Source organism: Ursus americanus, chromosome 22 (genome assembly GCF_024610735.1).
Source record: "Ursus americanus isolate L20-20 chromosome 22, mUrsAme1.1.p, whole genome shotgun sequence".
Lineage (NCBI taxonomy): Eukaryota > Metazoa > Chordata > Mammalia > Carnivora > Ursidae > Ursus > Ursus americanus.
This window is the reverse complement of record NC_142148.1, coordinates 21,627,126-21,649,264: the sequence shown is the minus strand read 5'-3', so window position 1 is coordinate 21,649,264 and position 22,139 is coordinate 21,627,126. Positions and strand designations below refer to the sequence as shown.

General features: G+C 41.7%; 1 protein-coding gene across 9 annotated transcripts in view; it reads right to left on the bottom strand.

The window, feature by feature from the left end:
- The window catches only part of MROH8 (maestro heat like repeat family member 8), a 54,347-nt gene that overhangs the window by 4,793 nt on the left and 27,415 nt on the right, over nt 1-22,139 (bottom strand). For 4 of the 9 annotated variants that reach the window (XM_087853598.1, XM_087853596.1, XM_087853597.1 and 1 more), the window contains 12 exons: nt 20,975-21,127; nt 17,869-18,029; nt 14,161-14,296; nt 11,617-11,807; nt 10,410-10,547; nt 10,020-10,134; nt 9,334-9,474; nt 8,064-8,228; nt 7,204-7,359; nt 4,722-4,844; nt 3,099-3,198; nt 2,780-2,845 (listed from right to left, as the gene is read on the bottom strand). In XM_087853598.1, the coding sequence (XP_087709724.1) occupies nt 2,780-2,845; nt 3,099-3,198; nt 4,722-4,844; nt 7,204-7,359; nt 8,064-8,228; nt 9,334-9,474; nt 10,020-10,134; nt 10,410-10,547; nt 11,617-11,807; nt 14,161-14,296; nt 17,869-18,029; nt 20,975-21,127 (1,645 nt within the window). The remainder of the gene's footprint in view (nt 1-2,779; nt 2,846-3,098; nt 3,199-4,721; nt 4,845-7,203; nt 7,360-8,063; nt 8,229-9,333; nt 9,475-10,019; nt 10,135-10,409; nt 10,548-11,616; nt 11,808-14,160; nt 14,297-17,868; nt 18,030-20,974; nt 21,128-22,139) is intronic. The other 5 variants (XR_015720917.1, XR_015720916.1, XM_087853600.1 and 2 more) reach the window with 3 other exon arrangements.

Sequence of the window (22,139 nt, the reverse complement as noted above, 5' to 3'; positions counted from 1 at the left end):
GTGCCCCTAAAGATCTTATTTTTAAGTAATCTCTACACCCAATATGGGGCTGGAACTCACAACCCTGAGATCAAAGGTTGCATTCTCCACCAAGTGAGCCAGCCAGGCGTCCCTGAGATTTTAAATTCTTAAGTAGCATTTTAATCTTTAAATTCATGTTTATTTCCAAAATGGAATATGATTTTTAGTTTCTTTCATTTCTTGCATTAAGATCTATCTGTTTCACAGAATACATGAAGAAGCAGATATCAGTTTTGGAATCTACAGGACTAGAAACTTATTTTGTCATAAAGTCAGTTTAAATTCATATTTAAAATTTTGTTATTTTTCCATTTAAATTTAGCTTAAAAATTACCTGCAGTAAATGACATAAATTTGTTTAAAAAAGAGTGCTAGAACACCCTATTCTAAGACAGATAAGCCACCATTAGGGAAGGAAGAGGGTGGGATTATTCCACAAGGCTGAACCGCATGAGAATGTTACTTGCCCTACAGACTGGCAATTTCATATGGCTCATACAGAGATCTCCTACAAAAATGACTTTAGAATGGAAAAGGAACTTTGGTTCCCCATTGTTTTAGATTAGAAAATAATTTCCTTTTAATTGAATAGAATCAACCGTGTGGAATCCTGCCTCATAGAATAAAAGGATCTATGTGACTTTCTTTCTTTCTTTCTTTCTTTCTTTCTTTCTTTCTTTCTTCTTCTGATTGCTGTGGGGAGGTAGGAGTAGTCAGAGAAAAGTGGCATGATCTTCCTTTTTTAAAAACTTTTTTTTGCCTTTTTTGTTATTGTTGAGGTATAACTGACATGTAACATAAAACATTATATTAGTTTCAGGTGCGCAACATAATGATTTGGCATTTGTTTATACTGTAGAATGATCATCACCACAAGTCTACCTGATATTTCTCATAATCTTTTTATACAAATAATTTTTTTCTTTTTAATTAATTAATTTATTTTAAGTGAACTCTACCCCTGATGTGGGGCTCAAACTTATGACCCTGAGACCAAGAGTTGCATGCTCTACTAACTGAGCCAGACAGGCGTCCCTCGCATAATTTTTTTTTTCTTTTTAAAGATTTCATTTAGGGGCGCCTGGGTGACTCAGTTGTTAAGTGTCTGCCTTCAGCTCAGGGCATGATCCCAGAGTCCTGGGATCGAGCTCCACATTGGGCTCCTCTGCTGGGAGCCTGCTTCTTCCTCTCCCACTCCCCCTGCTTGTGTTCCCTCTCTTGCTGGCTGTCTCTCTGTCAAATAAATGGATAAAATCTTAAAAAAAAAAAAAAAAGATTTCATTTATTTATTGACAGAGAGAAAGAGAGAGAGCAAAGCAGGGGGAGCAGCAGGCAGAGGGAGAGGGAGAAGTAGGCTTCCCACTAAGCAGGGAGCCCACTGCAGGGCTTGATCCCAACCCTGGGGTCGGCACCTGAGCCGAAGGCAGATGCTTAACCAACTGAGCCACCCAGGCACCCCTCTCATAATCTATCTTTTCTTTCTTTCTTTCTTTCTTTCTTTCTTTCTTTCTTTCTTTCTTTCTTTCTTTCTTTCTTTTTCTTTCTTTCTTTCTTTCTTTTTTTTAAAGATTTTATTTATTTATTGGACAGAGAGACAGCCAGCGAGAGAGGGAACACAAGCAGGGGGAGTGGGAGAGGAAGAAGCAGGCTCCCAGCGGAGGAGCCCGATGTGGGGCTCGATCCCATAACGCCGGGATCAGGCCCTGAGCCAAAGGCAGAGGCTTAACAACTGTGCTACCCAGGCGCCCCCTCATAATCTTTCTTAAATAAGGTCCAGCTTCTGGCTATTTTACCAGTTACATATTTTTATTTTAAAAGCAGTGAATTGTTCAGGATTTTATTTTAGTTTTTTAAAGGATTTTTAAAGATTTATTTATTTATTTGAGAGAGAGAGAGAGAGTGCATGGGGGGAGGGGAAGAAGGAGAAGGGAAACTGACTCCCTGCTGAGCGTGGAGCCTGAAGTGGAATTCAATCCCAGGACCATGAGTTCACAACTATGAGATCACAACCTGAGCCAAAACAAAGAGTCAGACACTTAACCAACTGAGCAACCCAGGCACCCCTTAAAGATTTTATTTTCAAGTAATCTTTACACCCAGCGTGGGGCTTGAACTCATGACTCAAGATCAAGAGTCTCATGCTCTATTGACTGAACCAGCCAGGCGCCCCCAGGATTTTAATTTGGTTCTCATTGTACATACTTTTTTGGGTTGTGAGGCTTGGCATTTCATGGCATTTTCTAATTGTAGGAGTACTTCTTAAGTGGGAATAAATAATTCTTTGAGTGCTAAATCCTCAAAGTTGTACAGTTATAGAAAATTTCCACTCACTGACAAGTCAGGAAACCTTTTACATGGTGGTTGCCTTATACGACTGTAACCTTCTGTATTACCAAGTCCTGCCACCTCACAGGACAACCGCTTATAGAAAACAGTGCTGCAGTCATCTCTGTGGTACTTGTGAACTATCGGCATAATTTACTAAGATGGTATTTCTAGATGAAACCAGGAATTGTTCCTGAGACACTCATCAAATCTGGTTTCCAGACAAATAGGGTCGTGTCCTTTCCTAATGGGGGGGGGGGATTTGGGCTCCGGTGAGACTGTCATTCACTTGAGGTCTCCAAGGTCTTCATTACTGCAAAAGTCAGGCTGTCTGGTTCTAAGCTTTGTCAGAGAGCCTGCCCACAGTCACCACCTCAGATCCCTTTCGAAATGTGACGCACCCCAAACCAAACCCAAGTGTGTGATCACTCACCATTCTTTATCCAGTCAGTGCCCTTCATCTTGAGCTCACTGTGATCCATGTGCTTTAATAAGAGTCCTAAATGCAGGATAAAGTCAGTGAGGCTGTGGTCTGGCTTTGGCTCTAAGCAGTTGGCAGAACTGGCCTTTTGATAATTGGACAGATCCTAAAAACCTGACTTTCAAGTGCCTGATAGTTACCTAGAGATAACAGCCCTTTTCTCCAAAGAAGAGTTTTCAAGGCCATCTTCATAAAGACTGGGGATACTCAACAACACAATTTGGGAAAATAGAGGATAAAGTGACTGTAGAAATGAAAGGATTGCTTATACCTACAAATAAGACTGCTGCTCTTCTGATAGGAAGTTTTGCATTCTTGGAGAACGTCAATGTTTGGGCGAGGAGGTTAACTTTGCCCTGGCATTTTTTTCCCTAAGTGGGGAAAAAAGTAAGAGTAGAAAGGAGTGAAGTACACCACTGTTTTTGTCAGCCTCACTGTAGTTTCCAGAGCCAGGGACGATGCCAGATGTTAGACACATAGAACATGGTGCTTGGAACAGTAACTGCAGTTGCTTAATTGATGTTATGCCACAATAACAAGTCCCTAGGCCAAGTTACATCCTCCGGATACACCATGCTCACAGTCCCTCGTGCTGCAGGTCGTGCCCGTGATGCCTCCAAGTCCATCTCCACTTCTCTGTATCTAAGTCTTCTCTGTTCCCTCAGCTCTGCCTTGAGCTCTGCCCCCCTATCGGCTCTTCCCTGATCACTCTTGCCTTCCCGACCTCACTCGGCTCTGAGCACTTCTGCAGGTACCCCTCCCTCTCTTGGCACCTATCATTTTTCATCTTGAGTTTCTATCTAATTTTCCACAGAGGTTTTATCGCCCTTACTAGCTAGCAAGCTCTCTTAGGGAGTTTATATCTTCGCCATGTTTCTGGGTCTCCACGGCCTGTTGCATACTGGATGTGTTGTGCTTCCTGGACGAATAAATGTACCTCTCACTAGTTCTGTTACAAAGATCGGCAGCTCAGGGAAGGAGGAGGACCATCAGAATCTATTCCCATAGATCTTATGATGTCACATGGACAACCTATAATCTTATGCATTGAGAGCACTGAATTTCTGCTGTAAATACTGTCATCAGTGCCTCGGATATAGGTCCTGGTACAGGTCAGAGAGATACTCCTCTGTGGAAAGCCTGACACAATGGCACTGTGGGGCTTCCTAGCCCCATAAGTCTGATCAGAGGAGCCTGCACTGGGTCCTAAACAGGTTACACATATGGAAGACCCCTGGGAAGAGTCAGTCCTTGTTTCTTCGTAGTAGGATCCCAGCAGTCCTAGAGTCAGATGTCCAGAAAACCACGGATGCTGAAACTGCCCTGGCTCCAGCCTGCCCCTGAGATGGGCCCCAGTAGCCTTTGTCAAGTTTGTGACGAGAAAGGATGGCATCTGGGTCCTAGCAGAGCCAGTGGCATGCTGCCGTCACGCTGCATGGCCTACAGCTGCATGGCAACCCTTGCTTGGGGCTCCCTAAACGTGCTCTAATAGAGGGTAAAACAATCCACTATATCCAAGAAAAGGATTAGAGATCATTGTAAAGGCAATACACAACTCCAGTTCAATTCACTCCCTAAACAGTTTTTTAAGCCTGTACTATTATCAACCTGACTCCATAGCCCCTGACCCAGATTAGTGGGGGCTTCCAAGAATTCAAAAGAGAGTCTTTTTTTATGAGGAAAGGTGGGAATAGAAAGTGAGTCTGTGATTCAGCTGGCAGGAAACTAGAGAAATAGATTCCCAGTATAAGACAGGTCATGGAGATTAGCTACTGACGTGAAAAGGGATGGGAAATGTTTCCGTTATCTTGTGTTCCTCCATTAAAAAATATGTCAGAAAAAATAAGTACGCTAGCATATAAAAGTGTGAACAAAGCCATTACTGCTCACATACAAAGAATGTGCAGACTGCTCCAGCTTCACTGGGGCTGATGTACCAGGGGTCTTTGCAGTACACTTCTTGGGGCAGCTTCCACTTCAGGAACTGGGCACATATTCTTAGGACTTGCCTGCTTTCCTGTGAAAAGGATGATCAGAGATCAGCATCTTCAAGCATTTTTTTAGCTGAGGTAACCTTCCTTCAAATAAAACTGGCTAAAGTGAGGGCAGGAATGGAAAGGAACCAGAGTCCTCCCCTCTTTCAATTTCCCCAAACAGTCCCCCTCAAGGGGGCCCAAGAAGCCTGCAGAGTTGTGGGGAGGATGTAGAAACCACTGGTCTAAGACAGAAGTGAGAGCTATCCGGTTTGATACCAGAGCAGGGATTGGGGCAGGGGTTCCCGCTACCCCATGCGCTAGAGATAGGGCTCTCCTCCTCCCCCGCTTGCTGCTCCCATGTCAGTCTCCTGTCACTTTACACAGGAAGTGGAGCTCCTCTTCTCACAGGCCTTGTGGAACCTCTGGCTTGGAAGGAATTCTGGACAGTACTGATCCCTTCCCGATCCAGATGCTTGAGCAAAATTTAGCAAGTGGGCTTCTTCTCTATTTATGGCTCTCAGAATGTCTCTCATGTACCACATACCACCTCTTAGGAGTATTCAAGCGAACACCTTGTCCCAGGTCCACTAGATTTGGGCCACGAAAAATCCTTTGGGGACTGATGGGAATACACGTTAGTTCAGCTACTTTATTTGTAAATATCTAGTAAAGTTAAAGGTACCCAGATATTCTACTTCTGGGTTTATGCCCTCTAGAAACTCTCACACAGGTACACAAAGAAATAGGTAAAAGAATACTCATCGGAACATTTTAATGATGAAAAACTGGAGACAATCTAAATATCCAAGAATAGGAACACTGGAGAAGTGTGAAGATATCCTCGAGATGCAATTCTATATAGCAGTGAGAATAAATGAACTGGAGCCCACAACGTGGGCAAATCTTACAACGCTAAATAAGCAAAAAAGAGCAAGCTGGTAAAAGATTTATAAATGATACAACATACAAAGTTTTTTTCTACATGTAAAATTTTAAAACATGAAAAAATATTACCACAGAAGTGATAACAATAAAATTCAGGATGATTGTTCTTGGGGGAATTCAACTGGGGATAGGTGCATGATTTATTCCTATTTTATTCATTACAGTGGGTGGTAGACTATGTTCTCCGTGTTAGTGATTCCTAACCTGTTTAATGTTAGATTTCACCTTTCTGCTTAGGCTACCCTCTGAAGAGCCTTGAAGACAAGGCTAGGGATCGTTCAAGGTTTGAAAGAAAGCCCAGAGCCTTGGCTACCCTATGCCTTGCCTGATTGCCAAGGGCTGATGGGGAGCAGGGGGTGAGATGAGTATCAATGCATCCACATATCTGTGACCCCTACAGGGTATACTTTTCCATCACTTGTTTGGGGAGATCTACTCTAAACTTTATTGGGGTCTGAAATATTTCATATTTCTTTTTTCAAAAAGATTTTTATTTATCTTTTTGAGAGAGTGATGGAGCAAGAGAGAGAGAGAGGGTGAGCATGAGCTGGGGAGGAGCAGAGGGAGAGGGAGAAGCAGACTCCCTGCTGAGCAGAGAGCCCAACACAGGGCTCCATCCCAGGACCCTGAGATTATGACCTGAGCCAAAGGCAGATGCCCAACTGACTGAGCCATCAGGTGTCCCTGAAATATTCCATATTTCTGGTTACAAGACTATAATATCTCCCCCAGGTTAAGGTACCAGGGCCCACCATAATCTTAAGTCTTGTTTCTGATCCTGCTTTTATTTCTGTAATGGGGAGTACGGGTAGTGGAAATCTCCAGCATTTTCCCAGAATCCTTGCAGCCTAAACACACCTCTGTACTGTTGTAACTGGTGGTCATAGTTAGCACTTTGGAATCTTTCAAATGGCTAGCTGGACAGGACAGGCTCCTGAGGTATGGGACAGGACTAAAGATGATGACATCCTCCCCACAACTCTATGGCAGAAAACTCTTAGGAGATTAAGGAGATGTAAAGGCTTCCCTAGATTGTCTGAGAAGCTACTATTTCTGACTTAGCCTCGACACAAGTCTATTTGTCTAAAGGCAGAAGGCAGTTCTTGAACAAAAGAAAAGATAATGGAATATTGCCATTGTCAACAAAAAGAGTTTGTTGAATTCGGCACTGTCTTTAGGCTCTGTGCTAGGCTAAATATTGGGATGGGGCTACAAAAAGGTATAATATATTGTTCTTACCCACAAAGGGCCATGATTTGCTATATAGAAATAAGGAGTAAGATTTTTCACACAATTCACTTAGGCAAAATAATTGAAAGGTAGACTGTGCTATAGGAAATGGTGAATAAAGATGGTACCACAAAGTCCCTGCCCTCAAAGATGGAATGCTTATTTGCAGATTTGGCTCTGGATTAGAAGTTATTCGGGCAGGAAAGGAGTTGACAGAGGGATTACCTCAGCTACTGCATCATTTTCATCTTGAGAATACAGAAGCAGGGGGACCAAGCTGTCCAGGACTTGATTCTCTACACCCTTCTTATCTGTGTATTTCACAGATTTTACAGAGGCTCCAAAGAGGGTCATGGAGAAACGATGAACATCAGGTCTCACCTACAAAGGGAGTATCCAAAGGGAAGCAAGTCACTGAAAGTGTTCATGCTTAACTTATAAGGGCTAGGTTGGTTGAAACGCCAGTCCTCACATAAGGCTATTAAGCATAGGCAGCTGAGGGCAAGAAGCCAAATAGATACATAAAGATAGCAAGACCTGCTGTTTTGTAGTACTGGTTGTTCTCTCACTCTGCAAATGAGAAATGTAGTCAGCACAGCTTGTGCCTGATACTATATTCACTAGTCACACAAGCTGTTTTGCTGCAGTTTAGAATCCCGGCCTCGCCATACTTGACTCTTCCAAGGATGTGGTTCATTGTGCTCCGTGTATTTTTTTTTTTTTTAAATCTTTGGGATTTGGGATGGGGACATAGGTATAGTCCACCACCTTGACCTAGTCCTGATTGCCCCCTGAAAGACGTCTTTTCTTTTACAAACTCCCTCCCCAATCCATGATCAGGGTGCTACCCTGGCAAGTCTCTACATCTCAGTTTTGTATTTTTTTTTTTTTAAATCTGAAAAACAGTAACACCAGTCCTATCAACATCACAAGTTACCTGGAAGGGTCTTGAGAGAGATTTGAAAGTGTTATGAACATAAAAAGAACTATATAAAACAGAGTCTATTTATTACTATCCCAATTTCTATATGCTGTTATGGCAATTACCCTCCCCTAGGAAAGTCTCTCCTCTCTCATTGTCTTACATCACCAAATAGGGAGAACAGGGTCTTCATCATGGCTGTCAAGGTGGTGAAATCCATTGTCTCAACGAGTTGCAGGAGTATCTGGATGGCCAACAAAACAATCTTCTCGTCGGTTTCACGTAAGAGGTCTACGATGCATGGCAACAGGCTCTTGATGCCTTCCCTCTGTGTGCCCAAAGGGAGTACACCATCACCCTCCTGAAAGCACTTCATCTGGTACCAAAGTAGGGCTCCCCACCTTTACTCAGTACCTGGTGCTTGTTGAATGTTTGGTAGCACTGGCTAGTTGAGAACAGAAAAGTAAAGAAGGCATGACTGCCTTCTCAGTATTGGCAGGGCTGATTCGTAGAGAAGGGGCAGAGCTGTTGAAAGTTGCCTCATAAGGCAGAAGTGGGACCAGGTGGGAACGGTCCCATAATAGACTACGGATTAATGTAAGAAATCGCTTACAATGAAAGAAAGTAGAATGGCTAGCTCAGGTCATAGTGCGTTCTCTAATATGGAATGTATCCAGAGGCAGTAAGATTCCTTGCAGGAATTCAAGCAGAAATTGACTGAGGACACTTAAGGGTCCTTCCCATTCTGAATTGGGATTCTGTTCTTCTGAAACTCCCAAAAGGAAGTAATCTCAGAGTTTCAAAGTTTAAAACATACATGTAAAAAGTAAACAGAATAAGGCAACAAATATTTGTGTATCCAAACAACCAGAATTAACGGGCTAGCATCTGTCATCTTTGTTTCAGATATATATACGTATTTAACTATTAAAAAAATAGAACTCAAGTGATAAAATTGAAGGCCCAGGGAATGATCTTTCTATCTCACCCAGGCCTAGTTTCTAGCTAGGCCTATAGAAAATGAGCTCTCTTTCAACATGAATGTCAGTAATCCTTGTTTAGAGGATACGCATCCTGGGAGCAGATATCATGGTCTTATCCAATGTACTCCTTAGGGCAACATGGTACAAGACATAAAAGGACACCTGAATGTCACCTTGGCTGTGATGATAGTGAGGGTACCTCCCTACACAAATTATAGGTTTCAAATATTATGAATATCCATGTCTTGGACTTATTTCTTATGATTTCATGAAATACTTCAGTTGGTACTTACATATTTTCTAGGCATAAAATTTAAAAGGTACAAAGGGCTGTATTCCTACTTGCTCCTATTCCCAGGCTACCCAATTTCCTTCTCAGCTGTTACCAGTTTCTTTCTGGGGTATGTTTGATTTGTGACTTATGAATCAGTGGTCTGGGGCCCCTCCTACCATCTCCTGGTGTTTGATAAGATAGCGCAGTCCCCTTAGGGCAAGAAATTTGAAGACACTATTTCCATGATGTAGCCAGTCTTTCAAGCGGACAAGAGAGTATATGCTGGGAAGTCTCCTAGCGACTGGACTCTGGAGAAGCTGAAAGAACCCAGAAATTAGCCAAAGAAGTTACCTTTAAGCCCTTTTTCATGAAAAGAGCCACCTTCCCACCAACTCCAAAATATGTATTTTCCTTTGAAAACTCTATGTTACAGGGTGATGCTTACACTGTGGGTATATAAGGAATGCCGAATAATCAATATATGGCAAGAAGAATTTCAGTAGGCTTGAATCTGAGACTATTTCTATCCCACATGAAATGGATCCCAGCCTGCCACGAAGTTGTATAGGGCCCAGGAAAGCAGGTACTGTGGCTTTACAGGCTTCCTGAAACCAGCTTCTTCTTCTTCTTCTTCTTTTTTTTTTTTTTTAACATATTTATTTATTTATTTATTTGACAGAGAGAAAGAGAGGACAAGCAGAGGGAGTGGCAGAGGGACAGAGAGAAGTAGGTTCCCCACTGAGCAAGGAGCCTGATGCGGGGCTCGATCCCATCCCTGGGATCATGACCTGAGCTAAAGGCAGACACTTAACATACTGAGCCACCCAACTGCCCCCTGAATCCAGCTTCTAATGAATCTTACCTCCACAAAAAATCCTGCAGATGTGAGCTTATGTTTATCATTCCCTCTGTTAAGAAGAGGGACCAACAAGTACATGACTTTATGTGCAAGGAGGTGATTTCTTTCCAGCAATGCACTGCAAAACACAACACCCAACAGGACACCTCTTAGAAATGCTCCTATCCAGACTGCATGATTCCCAGGGCTGGGGGCCCTCTGAGGATTTTGCCTGGCTGTAGGTGCATAGGACAGTATGGCGGTGGCAGGCCCTCTGAAAAATCTGCCAGGCATTATGGGTGTTCCCATAACCTATGATGTTATCCAACCTTGGTTGCTGTTTTAACTAAAAGGGTGAAAAATACCTAAAGCAGTGCTGATTTAGAGCAGGTGTGCATGGCAAGGGAGTCTTACTTGGCAAGGAGAGATACTCCCTGAAGATGGCACTCTTTCCCTTCCAGGAGGGTCCATCCTTTATTCTTTTCCATGATGTTGAATTCCTGCCAGCACAATGTTCTGAGAAGGAGAGTCTTTGTAGCCTGCATGGCGAAGCTAAATCAAACCAAACCAGTACAAGTGAATAGAACAGGTCCCTCCAACTTACCAGCATACAGTCACCCTGCTCTCTCACTGAAGAGGGCCATGCCTTGATAGCTCTGGATGGTAATTCTCTTCTTTCTAGACTTCCCCAAAGACTCCTAATGCTCTAATAACTTGAAAGGCCCTTCACACAAATTTTTAGCATAAAGAAATCTAACAGATTTTGTTTCCCTGGGAGTTTGAAAAGAAATCTATGATTAAACAAATGATATGGGATGCTAAACCCATACCCATTGTTTTTTTTTAAAAAGTTTTATTTAGATACAATTTATACCCTCTCATAAAATGTACCCACACTGCTTTTTATTATTTATTTTTAAAGTGGGCTCTACGCCATCATGAATTCAACGAGGGGCCTGAACTCATGACCCTGAGATCAAGACTCAGATGCTTAATTGACTGAGCCACCCAGGTGCCCCCCACACTGTTTTTTAAACTACCCCCACTATTGGGGCACATGGCAGGGTCAGTAGAGCATGTGACTCTTAATCTCTGGTTCATGAGTTTGAGCCCCACATTAGATGGAGAGATTACTCAAAAAAATTAAATAAACTATCTCTATTACTTACTGAACTAGTATGCTGGATATCACACTAGAGAATCCTAAAACTAGAGGGTCCTTGGAGAGTACCTAGCCTGACCTAATTTACATATAGGGAAACCAAGGCACAGAACAACAGGAAGATTTGCCCAGGGTACACAGCTAGTTAAATGAATGAGAATTAGAACTCAGCTCTCCTGACTTTTAGTTAGGTGTTCTATAATCCACATTATAGCACTTCCTCTGAAAGAAAGTCATGTGCCACAAATTTCTACTGAATTTATCTTGGTGCCAATAAAACAACCAGACCACCAACCAGTGAGAGCCCAGAATGATTCCTGGGCATTTCACCCTGATGTCCCACGATAGCTGACTGTAAGCTCTCCCACGGCTGGGACCACATCTTAGCTATCCTTGTGTCTACCACAGCGCCTAGAGCTTCATGGTAGTTAAGGTCACTGAAATCACAACAGACAGTACCACAAAGGGGTGACCTCTGAAGACATTTCCTGTTCTGCGTAGAGGCCACTTGGGATGGCGACATCAGACATGGTGAGACCGACGCTGTGGTGTATCTGGATGAGCAGCGTCATGAGAAGCTGAGGAAAGAGTCGGAACGTAGCTGCTTGGAGCCTGTTTCCCACAAACACCTCATAAAGGGCATCTGTTGCCTGCGGTAGAAAAGGCACACCATAGAGCTGAACTCCTGCGAGCACCGCTCCTTACTTTTGCTTTGCTTCTGCTTGTGCCTGAGCACTTAACTACTGAGCCACCCGGGAGCGCCAAGGTGATATTTTTAATACATAAACTGCTTTTGTATATCAGTAAGAAAAAACTGTAAGGGCTACTCAAAGTGTGGGCCACACACCAGCCGCACTGGCATCACCTGGGAGCTGGTTAGAAATGGAGTCATTCAAGCCCCTCCCCCCCAGATCTGCTGCATCAGAATCTGCATTTCAGTAAGCTCCTCAGCGGACTGGGCTTGTGTGCATATTAAATGTGAGAAGCTCTGGTGTGCAGAACACGAGCAGACAAGTCACCAAATATAATGGCCAATTAAAAAACATATACAAGTGTTCAATCTCACCAATAACAATATAATAATTAAAATAATATTCCTTTTTCACCTACCAGCTAGGCAGCAACAAAAAGGCTAGGCAGGCTCAGTGTGGCAAGGGTGTGGGTCAATGGGCATTCTTATATGACTGGCAGAAGGCAACATTTTAGAGGACCATCTGGGAATTCTCAAAAGTTTAAGTAAGCCTACCCCTGAGCTAGAAATTCCCCTACAATGGCCTTTATCCTAAGAAAATAATTAGGGGGTGCCTGGGTGGCTTAGTTGGTTAAGCATCCAACTCTTTTTTTTTTAAAAAGATTTATTTATTTTAGAGGGAGGGAGCATGGAGGAGGCAGAGAGACTAGGAAGAGAGACTCTTAAGGAGACTCCACGCTGAGCGAGGAGCCCAATGTGGGGCTTGATCTTACAACCTGAGCTGAAACCAAGAGTCAGGTGCTTGATCTCAGATCAGGTCTTGATCTCAGGGTCGTGAGTTCAAGCCCCACATTAGGCTCCACACTGGGCATGGAGCCTAATTAAAAAAGTAATAATAATTGGGTATGTATAACAAAATTTATATATGCATGATTAAGTTTACTGTAGCACTGTTTTAATGGTAAAAATTTGAAAAATGTCAAAACGTTCACTAAGAGGAAACTTGGAAATGAAATAAATGGTTCTGTATCATGTTACATATTATCTATTTTTAGGAAAGTAATAAAAAATAAATTACTATGCAGCCATGAAAAGGATGAGAGTCTTATATTTTGACATGGAAAGTAGTTCATATATTGTTAAATTAAAAAAGCAGGTCATCAAACAGTATATATAATTTGATCCTACTAATATATACATACAATTTTATAGGCTAACACGATTAAATATATACCTTTATCTGACCTAACTCTTAAAACTAAGATAACATTACAGGGATTAAAAAAAAAAAAAAGGTATAAATCCACAAGAACAGAGAGAATAGGAGAGGAGACAATGGCAGGTTAGAGATGTCAGGATAATTTTGGAAGCTAAAGAAAACCTATATGATAATAACTTAGGTCAAAGAAAGCTGAACCATAACGTGGTAGGGAAGAAAATAAAATAAAAAGTATATATTGATAGTGGGGAAGGCTGTGCATGTAGGGAACAGAGAGTAGAAACTTTGTACTTTCTGCTCAATTTTCTTGTAAACCTAAACTGCTCTAAAAAAAGTCTACTTAAAAGGAAAAAGGTGGAGGAAAAAAGTATACCAAACAAATACATACACAAAAAATTTATATATGTATAAACACTTCTAGAAAGTTCATTTTTAGGGAGATGATACAGCTAGACTAAGAATGGCCTTTAGATTTTTGAAAGGTTGTTTTTTAAAAAAATCCAAAGAATATGTTATGGAGACTATATGGGGCCTGAAAAACTAAAATATTTGTGTTCTGGTCCTTCACAGAAAAAGTCTGCCAGCCTCTGCTCAAGGAGGACCTTTTCCTTCTATGTCATATTCTTCTGTATTATTTGATTTATTTCTTTACGAGTTGTGTATTGCTCTTTAACTATGATGAATCATATATTTTATTTTATTTTAAAGTAGGCTCCATGCCTGAGGTGGAGGCCAGTGTGGGGCTTGAATTCACAACCCTGAGATAAGACCTGAGCTGAGATCAACAGCCAGACAGTTTACCAACTGAGCCACCCAGGTGCCCCAGATGATAGATAGTTTTTAAAGGATAAGGGAACATTTAACCACATCGATTAAACCAAACAAACTTCATTAAACCATATTGATTCCTTCAGTCTCCTGAGCCCCCTCCATGTCAATCCCTTGGTAGAGACATTATAGATTCATAAATGGATGACAGAAGCAAACTTTGAGAGGGATGAAGAGAGACACTCTCCAGATGGAGTGTAGGACCAGTCATCCCGAGAGAGGGAGTATGTTGTGAAGTTGGGAGGGGCAAAGCTCACTGCCTTACAGCAACAGCCACATAGGCCATCTTCTCCTGGGTGGGTGCATTATGGCATTTCTGCAGCTTCCTCAGAAGTCTCCACAGAATCCAGGTGGTGCTGGACAGTTCCACCTCCAGAGTTCTCCACAACTCAGCCAGATGCCTAGAAATACCAAAGAACAGGAGGGTTTAGGAGAATGGCTTATCCTAAGCCCACCACGACCACAACCCTCCTAGAATCTGGAATCCAATCTATCGCTGGTTTTCTTCTCTGCTCAGTTCCTCAGGGTATCAAAAGACTATTTGATTTCATTACAATTACTCTTAGGTTTTTTGTTTTTGTTTTTGCTTTTTTATTTATTTTTTAAATTTTTATTATTTTTTTATAATGTTAGCCATTTTTTTTCTTTTTTTTTAAAGATTTTATTTATTTATTTGACAGAGACAGACAGACAGCAAGAGAGAACACAAGCAGAGGGAGTGGGAGAGGAAGAAGCAGGCTTCCAGCGGAAGAGCCTGATGTGGGGCTCGATCCCGGAACGCCGGGATCACGCCCTGAGCTGAAGGCAGATGCTTAACGACTGCGCCACCCAGGCGCCCCTTGTTTTTGTTTTTTTAAAGATTTTATTGATTTGTCGGGTGGGGTGGGGACCTGGGTGGCTCAGCAGTTGAGTGTCTGCCTTTGGCTTGGGTCATGATCCCAGTGTCCTGGGATCGAGCCTCATGTCTGGCTCCCGGCTCAGTGAGGAGTCTGTGTCTCCCTCTGCCCTGGCCCTGCTTGTGCTCTCTAGCTCTCTCTCTCTCTCTCTCTCCCTCTCACTCAAATAAATAAATAAATAAAATCTTAAAAGAGAGAGAGTATGCACAAGCAGGGGGAATGGCAGGCAGAGGGAGAAGCAGGCTCTCCGCTGAGCAAGGAGCCTGATGTGGGACTTGATCCCAGGACCCTGGGATCATGACCTGAGCCAAAGGTAGACACTTAAACAACTGAGCCACCCAGGTGCCCAAAAGAGATCTCTTCTATAAGAAAGACAGTGTGTAAGAACTTTCTTCTATTGTTGACTCAAAGGTAGGGCCTGAGAGTTATATAAACACTGCAGAGGAGCATTATGGGGGGAAGAATGGGAGTTACTCATGGTTTTAATCCATTCTTATTTTCAGAATCTTCCTAGGGATCTTTGTGTAGAGCAAGGGTGGTCTTCCAGTTGTGTATGTATCAGAATCACTCTAAAAATTGAGAGGCTTCAGGACTTATTCTAACGTTTTCCTCCCTACTCTGACAATTCTGATCTGTGAATAAAACAAAGTAAGAAGGTCCTAAAGGACTCCTAAAGGGAAGGCCAGAAAGGCAATGTGAAATGCTGAAAAGTCTCATAGCTGGTGAAGTAGACTAAAGAAAAATGAACATTCATTCTTGGGATGAAATTAAGAAATTCCTATATGTAGCGTTTTTTTTTTTTCTCTGAATTCCTGAGGGAGTAAATGAAGTAATTTGAAAAGCTATTTATTGTGAAAGAAGTGTTTCCAAAGTGCTTTTGGTCTGCTGCACAGTTTTAAGTGTGCTGGGAATGCATCTGAGTTAGGAAAACACACGTTAGCCTATAAGGCAATGGTTTAGATATTTTAGTGTGAAAACACACGTTAGCCTATAAGGCAATGGTTTAGATATTTTAGTGTGAAAAAAATCATCTGGAGAGTGTGCTAAAAATACGGAACAGGTTTCAGCTCCAGTGATACTGATCCTGTAGCTGTGACATGGTTTTTGCTTGCCCATCACCCCTTTGGGAATGGGCATTCATCAAGCTGTTTCATACCTTCCTTGTGTTTCGTTTTGTCATTCCTTCTGTCTGGAATGCCTTTTCCACTGCCCTGTCCCACCTTCTACTTAGCTAATTTATACTAAATACCCAGCCTGGGGCAGCCCTTCTTTTAGAAATCCCTCCCCAATCTTTCATCTAGTTAAGTCACATCCTCTGAGCTTCCACCGAACTCTCTTATTTTGATTTGGAATCCTCTTATTTGTCTCTGTCTGCTCCCAAACTCTGTGCTGTTCGAGGGCAGAGTCCGTGTCCTGTCCCTTATTTCCCCCAGATAAAGAGTACTTTGCACATAGCAGATGCTTTGAACAGACTCCTAAAAACGATCACCCCAATCTACATGTAAACCAACTAAGAGACTTCAGGTAAATAATCAAAAATATAATAAGAATGAAGTTTCCTGACTACGCCATTTTCATTTCCAGCAGATTCCACAATTCTCATATGATCTAAAGCAGTAGGTTCTCAAATTCATCCAAGAGCTAGAACAAATACAAACAATAAAATAATGCTAAAGTTACACTTTAAAATAACTAAGTATATTTAATATTTTGTATTAAATCTTATGTTTCCTATAAGGATCTAGTGTAGATAAGCTGAAGCAAGTAGTAAAGATTTAACAATAACATATTAGAGAAATATATAAAAGAATATTCTATTTTATTTTAGTTAATTAATTTATTTTAAAGATTTTACTTTTAGGTAATCTCTTCACCCAATGTGGGGCTTGAACTTACAGCCCTGAGATCAAGAGTCCCATGCTCTACCGAGTGAGTCAGCCAGGTGCCCCAAAAGAATATTTAAAAAATAACTATATATGAATTCATTTTTTTCTTTGAATGGGTAAAAATCTTCCTTTATTTGATTTAGTGGTAGAGTGTCTTAAGTTCAGCTTAAACCAATCAAAATCAGCAAAAAGAACACCAGCCAAAAAATCAGCCCTATACCAAGACACTGTGAGAACCAGTCACTGAAAGTGGTTTTCAAACAGTTTAAAGCTAAGAAATCTTTTCTTCAAAAACAATAACTACCCAGAATCACAATATATAAAGCAGACAAAAAGAGATGCTACTCTGGGGCCTCTGGTTGGCTGTCGGTAGAGCATGTAACTCAATCCTGGGGTCATGAGTTGGAGCCCCACGCTGGGTGTACAGCTTCCATTTAAAAAAAGAAAAATGAGAGAGAAGACGCTCTGGTTGAAGGGGGTCTAGAACCTTCTCCTAATGCCTCACCGCCTTCCCCAGAAGGGATCTCCTGGAACTTCCGGGTGTCTCCAACTCTGAAAGCCACAAGTCTAAAAAAAACCATCTCGTTTGTTCTTCTACATGTTTTATTCTTATTTATGGATACATTTTTATTTTTTTTTGTGTTTATGTTTTGGTTAAATCTCTCTCAAGTACATCATAGACATCACGATATTTACCCCTAAATCACTTCAGTATTGATCTCCTAGGAATAAGAACATTTTTCTGTATAACCACATTACCATTTCATACCTAAGAAAGTTACATTAATTCAATAATCTATTACAGAGTCTATATTTAAATTTTCTCAGAATTTTCTTCTTATAATAAGCTTTTCTTTTCATCCAGGATCCAATCAAGTTCACATATTGCATTTGGTTATACCTCATTAGTGTCTTTTTATTTAGAATAGTGGGCCAGCACATTTTTTCTTTCATGACATTAACTTTTTTGAAGAGTTCAATCCAACTGTCTTATAAAATGTTCTTCATTCTGGATTTGTTGGACTGTTTCCTTAGATTTATGCATTATATTCTGACATATTGGAGTTATCTGTCTACATCTTACCTCTTCTACAAGAATATCATTAGACTTTTGAGAGCAGCCACGTTCCACAATATCGGGGGCTGTGTCACACACCCGTTTAATTCAGAGGCTGTACCAGATTCTGTTACCTGTCATATGGTACTGGATGACACAGAAGGTGGCTGATCACAATATCTGTGTACTTGGGCCTGGAGATAAACAAACTCACAGTATTTATGATTTGTTGTCGGACTCTAGGCTGGCTGATTATGGATAGCCGGGCACAGATAACTCCCATAATTTCTGGCACCTGAAGAAGGAAAACAAATCACTAAGTCCTTAATCCTGTGGGACAATGACGGTTACTGAGGATACTGTGGCTATTTCTGAAAGGTCCTGGGGGTGACAAGAATGTTTAATATTTAAAAAAGTATTATCAAAACTACTTAAGGGGCACCTGCGTGGCGCAGTCGGTTGAGCGTCCCACTCTTGGTTTCGGCTCTGGTTGTGATCTCATGGGGCATGATCTCATGGGTAGTGAGAACGAGCTCCACGTCAGGTTCTGTGCTCAGCCAGAGTCCGCTAAAGAGTCTCCCTTTGTCCCTCCCCTCCCACTCTCTTGCTCTCTCTCCCCCGACCAAATAAATCTTTTATTTATTTATTCATTCATTTACTTATTAATTTTTAAAGATTTTATTTATTTGACAGAGAGACAGCGAGAGAGAGAACACAAGCAGGGGGAGGGGACAGAGAGAGAGAAGCCAATTCCCAGCTGAGCAGGGAGCCCGACATGGGGCTCGATCCCAGGACCCTAGGATCATGACCTAAGCCAAGGCAGACACTTAACTGCCTGAGACACCCAGGTGCCCCAGTAAATAAATCTTTAAAAAAAAAACTACTTAAATAGATCTGTATGTATGTATACATATAAAAAACAATTTAGAAGAACGTAAAAAGAGATTAATAATGTGACTTTGACGGGATATTTATTTTTTTGCTTACAGATTTTTAAATTTCTCCTTGATGACTATATATTGTTTTTATAATAAACCAAACTAGTAAAAGTGTTGCAAGGAAGTTGGGATTTTTTCCACTCTGACTCTGAGTATGCCAGAGGAGTCCATATTTGCCTTCCACCCAGAGATGTCTACCATACTCTGGAAAAGGAAACAGGAGCCACTGGGCTTTGGTCCATTTTTCTGCTTGACCTACTCTGCCCACTCATAGACTCAGGGCTTCAAGTCTCTGTGGAAATGTCAGCCAGCTTCTCAGAGAGGCAGTCCTCAACACCCTTATAAGAAAATGGCCCTCATTATGCCCAGTTGCCAGAAGCTGGTTTAAGCTGGCATGAGATGCAATTCTGGCCAGTGAAACATGGGAAAAAAATGTACTAGAGGCTTTTGGGAAACACTTTTCTCCCTGATTAGAGGGACAAAAGGAAGGCAACATCTCTCTTCTCTGCTGGATACAGCCTGATTTGCTCATAAAGTCTGAAACCGCTATGACCACCTCATGACTACATGAATGGGCAACATGGCAGATGGAAGAGCCCCTGGCTCTTTGATAACATTGCTGAGTTGCTGAACCAGTCCTAGAAAATACTTCCAGACTTCTTATACAGGAAGATAAATCCCTTATTTATTTTTAAAGGTTTATTTATTTGAGAGAGAGAGAGAAAGAGGTGCATGCACAGGGCTGGGGGGGGGCAGAAGGGGAGAGGGAGAGAGAGCCTTAAGCAGAGTCCATGCCGAGTGCAGAGCCTGAAGTGGGGCCTGATCTCATGACCCTGAGATCATGACCTGAGCTGAAACCAAGAGTCAGACGCTTAACCTACTGTGCCAGCCAGGTGCCCCAGAGATAAATCCTTTAAACTTAAATTGTGTGTAAGCTTCTCAGAGTTGGTCTTTTTTATAGCTGAAAGCACTCAACTGATACAAAGGCCCATCTCACCATGTTCTCATCACATTGTTTTTTTTGCATCTTTGCTATTTTAATAGGTTAAAAAGTGGGTTTTCATCATTTTAAAATTAATTTTTATTTATTTTTATTTTTTTTAAAGATTTTATTTATTTGACAGAGATAGAGACAGCCAGCGAGAGAGGGAACACAAGCAGGGGGAGTGGGAGAGGAAGAAGCAGGCTCCTAGCAGAGGAGCCTGATGTGGGGCTCGATCCCAGAACGCCAGGATCACGCCCTGAGCCGAAGGCAGACGCTTAACCGCTGTGCCACCCAGGCTCCCCTAAAATTAATTTTTATTTTTATTAAAGTGCAGGGGCGCCTGGGTGGCACAGCGGTTAAGCGTCTGCCTTCGGCTCAGGGCGTGATCCCGGCATTATGGGATCGAGCCCCACATCAGGCTTCTCTGCTGGGAGCCTGCTTCTTCCTCTCCCACTCCCCCTGCTTGTGTTCCCTCTCTCGCTGGCTGTCTCTCTCTCTGTCAAATAAATAAATAAAATCTTTAAAAAAAAAAAAAAGTGCAACATGTATCAATTTAAAAAGTCCAGTGGTATTTCAAGGCTCTCTCCTGCCTGAAAAGGTATGCTTTTCAGGGACTACTATTTTTATCCTTTTCATCTCTTTCAGTATGTCCTCTCATATTTCTTTTTTTTAAAGATTTTACTTATTTGACAGAGAGAGAGCGCGTGCGCAAGGGCACAAGCAGAGGGAGCAGGAGAGGGAGAAGCAGGCTCCCTGCTGAACAGGGAGCCCAACGCTGGGCTTGATCCCAGGACCCTGGGATCATGACCTGAGCTGAAGGCCGATGCTTAACGGACTGAGCCACCCAGGCACCCCTCCTCTCATATTTCTAAATGATACAATTATATTGTTATTTCTTGCTGTGTCAACTTTAGATACATTTTAATAAAATCTGTTGCTTTTAAGCTTACTAAATTTGCCTCCTTCAAGGATTATGTCCTTGATTTTTTAAAGTTTGACACCTTTAATTAATCTGGATGAGGATCTAAATTGAAGTTACCATTCTCATAAGTGCTAATTATATCTTCCCCCCAAACTATGCTGTTCTGGAAAATATGGAGCACACCTTGGATTTTAAAACTATCCATCCCTAGTTGCACACACGGTGGCTGTTTATTACATGCTTGTTGAATGGAAGTCCACTAACCCATGGACCCTGGGCCTGTTCAGTTGTTACTCTCTGCTGAACAGGAGCAGCAGAAGAGACCTCAACAGCTGCTGGAGGGGAGAGGTTCTGTGGATATTTCAAACCCAGGAAATGGCTACTGAGCTTTTTACCTTCTCAAATCGGGACTCTGCATTTTTCACCAATGTTACCAGCAATTCTCCTGCTGACTGCTGGGTGCAGGGATGTTTCAGATTTTCCAGGCTATCCAATGTAGTCATTACAAACTGGCAGAGCTCATTTGAATTGAGAAAAACTTCGAAGACCTGAAATGATTCAGGGAATATGGATTTTCAAGAGACTTAGTGTGATAGACCCTGAATAAGGAATATTATCTTATTTTGTTATATTAATCAGAGAGGCATACAAATATGTACAAGGCTGTTTATTTCAGTCTTGTTTACGAAAGTAAAAAACTAGAAGCAACACAAATGCCCACGAGGGTCTGTGCATGACTTTTTACAGTTCTGATTTTTAGAAAGAGGTTTCATTACTGAGATCCTCAGAAAGAGTCACACTTTTATAGAAACAGAACTAAAGGAAAGGCCTTAGTACTCTATAGCTCAAAGGCCCCAGCCATACCTAAAATACCTTGGCTGGAGACAATATATTAAAAAAATGTTTCATTCTGCTTCTCGTTGTACTTGGCAGTGTATGAGGTCCTTCACATGATTATAACAGGTATAATCCACTGGGCACTTACTGTATGACAGGCACTAAGCAAAGCATTTTCCATAAACCCGTACAACCCAATTTTTACAGATCCTTTGTACAGATGAAGAAACAGACGCACAGAGAATTTAAACTGCCTGACACCTTAGATGTTACTTGAGTAATCTTTTTTCCCCCATCCCCAAACAGAGTGCTGGGTACCTAGTAGATGCTTAAATATTTGTTGAATGATGAATACATATATTAATTAAAAAGTGTATGGCTTGTTGGGTCCTTTGTTTTTGTTTGTTTGTTTGTTTAAGCAGTTTCTTTTTGGACAAGAGTTTACACTTGCAAGAGGCTAAGGTTAGGAGAGCACTCAATGGGAGCAGAGCTTGTCTGGAGATATCCAAACAGTGATACTGGGCCCACTGACAGGCTGACCTAAACCATTAAACTAATAGGGCAGAGTGTATAAAAGCCACAACCATGGTGTCTCATCTCCAAACTATGGAACGTTTAGAGAGCAAATTCTCTGGGCAATCTTATATGTTTAGTTTTATAAGAGATTGCAAGAACTTGGGGTGCCTGGGTGGCTCAGTCGTTAAGCATCCGCCTTCGGCTCAG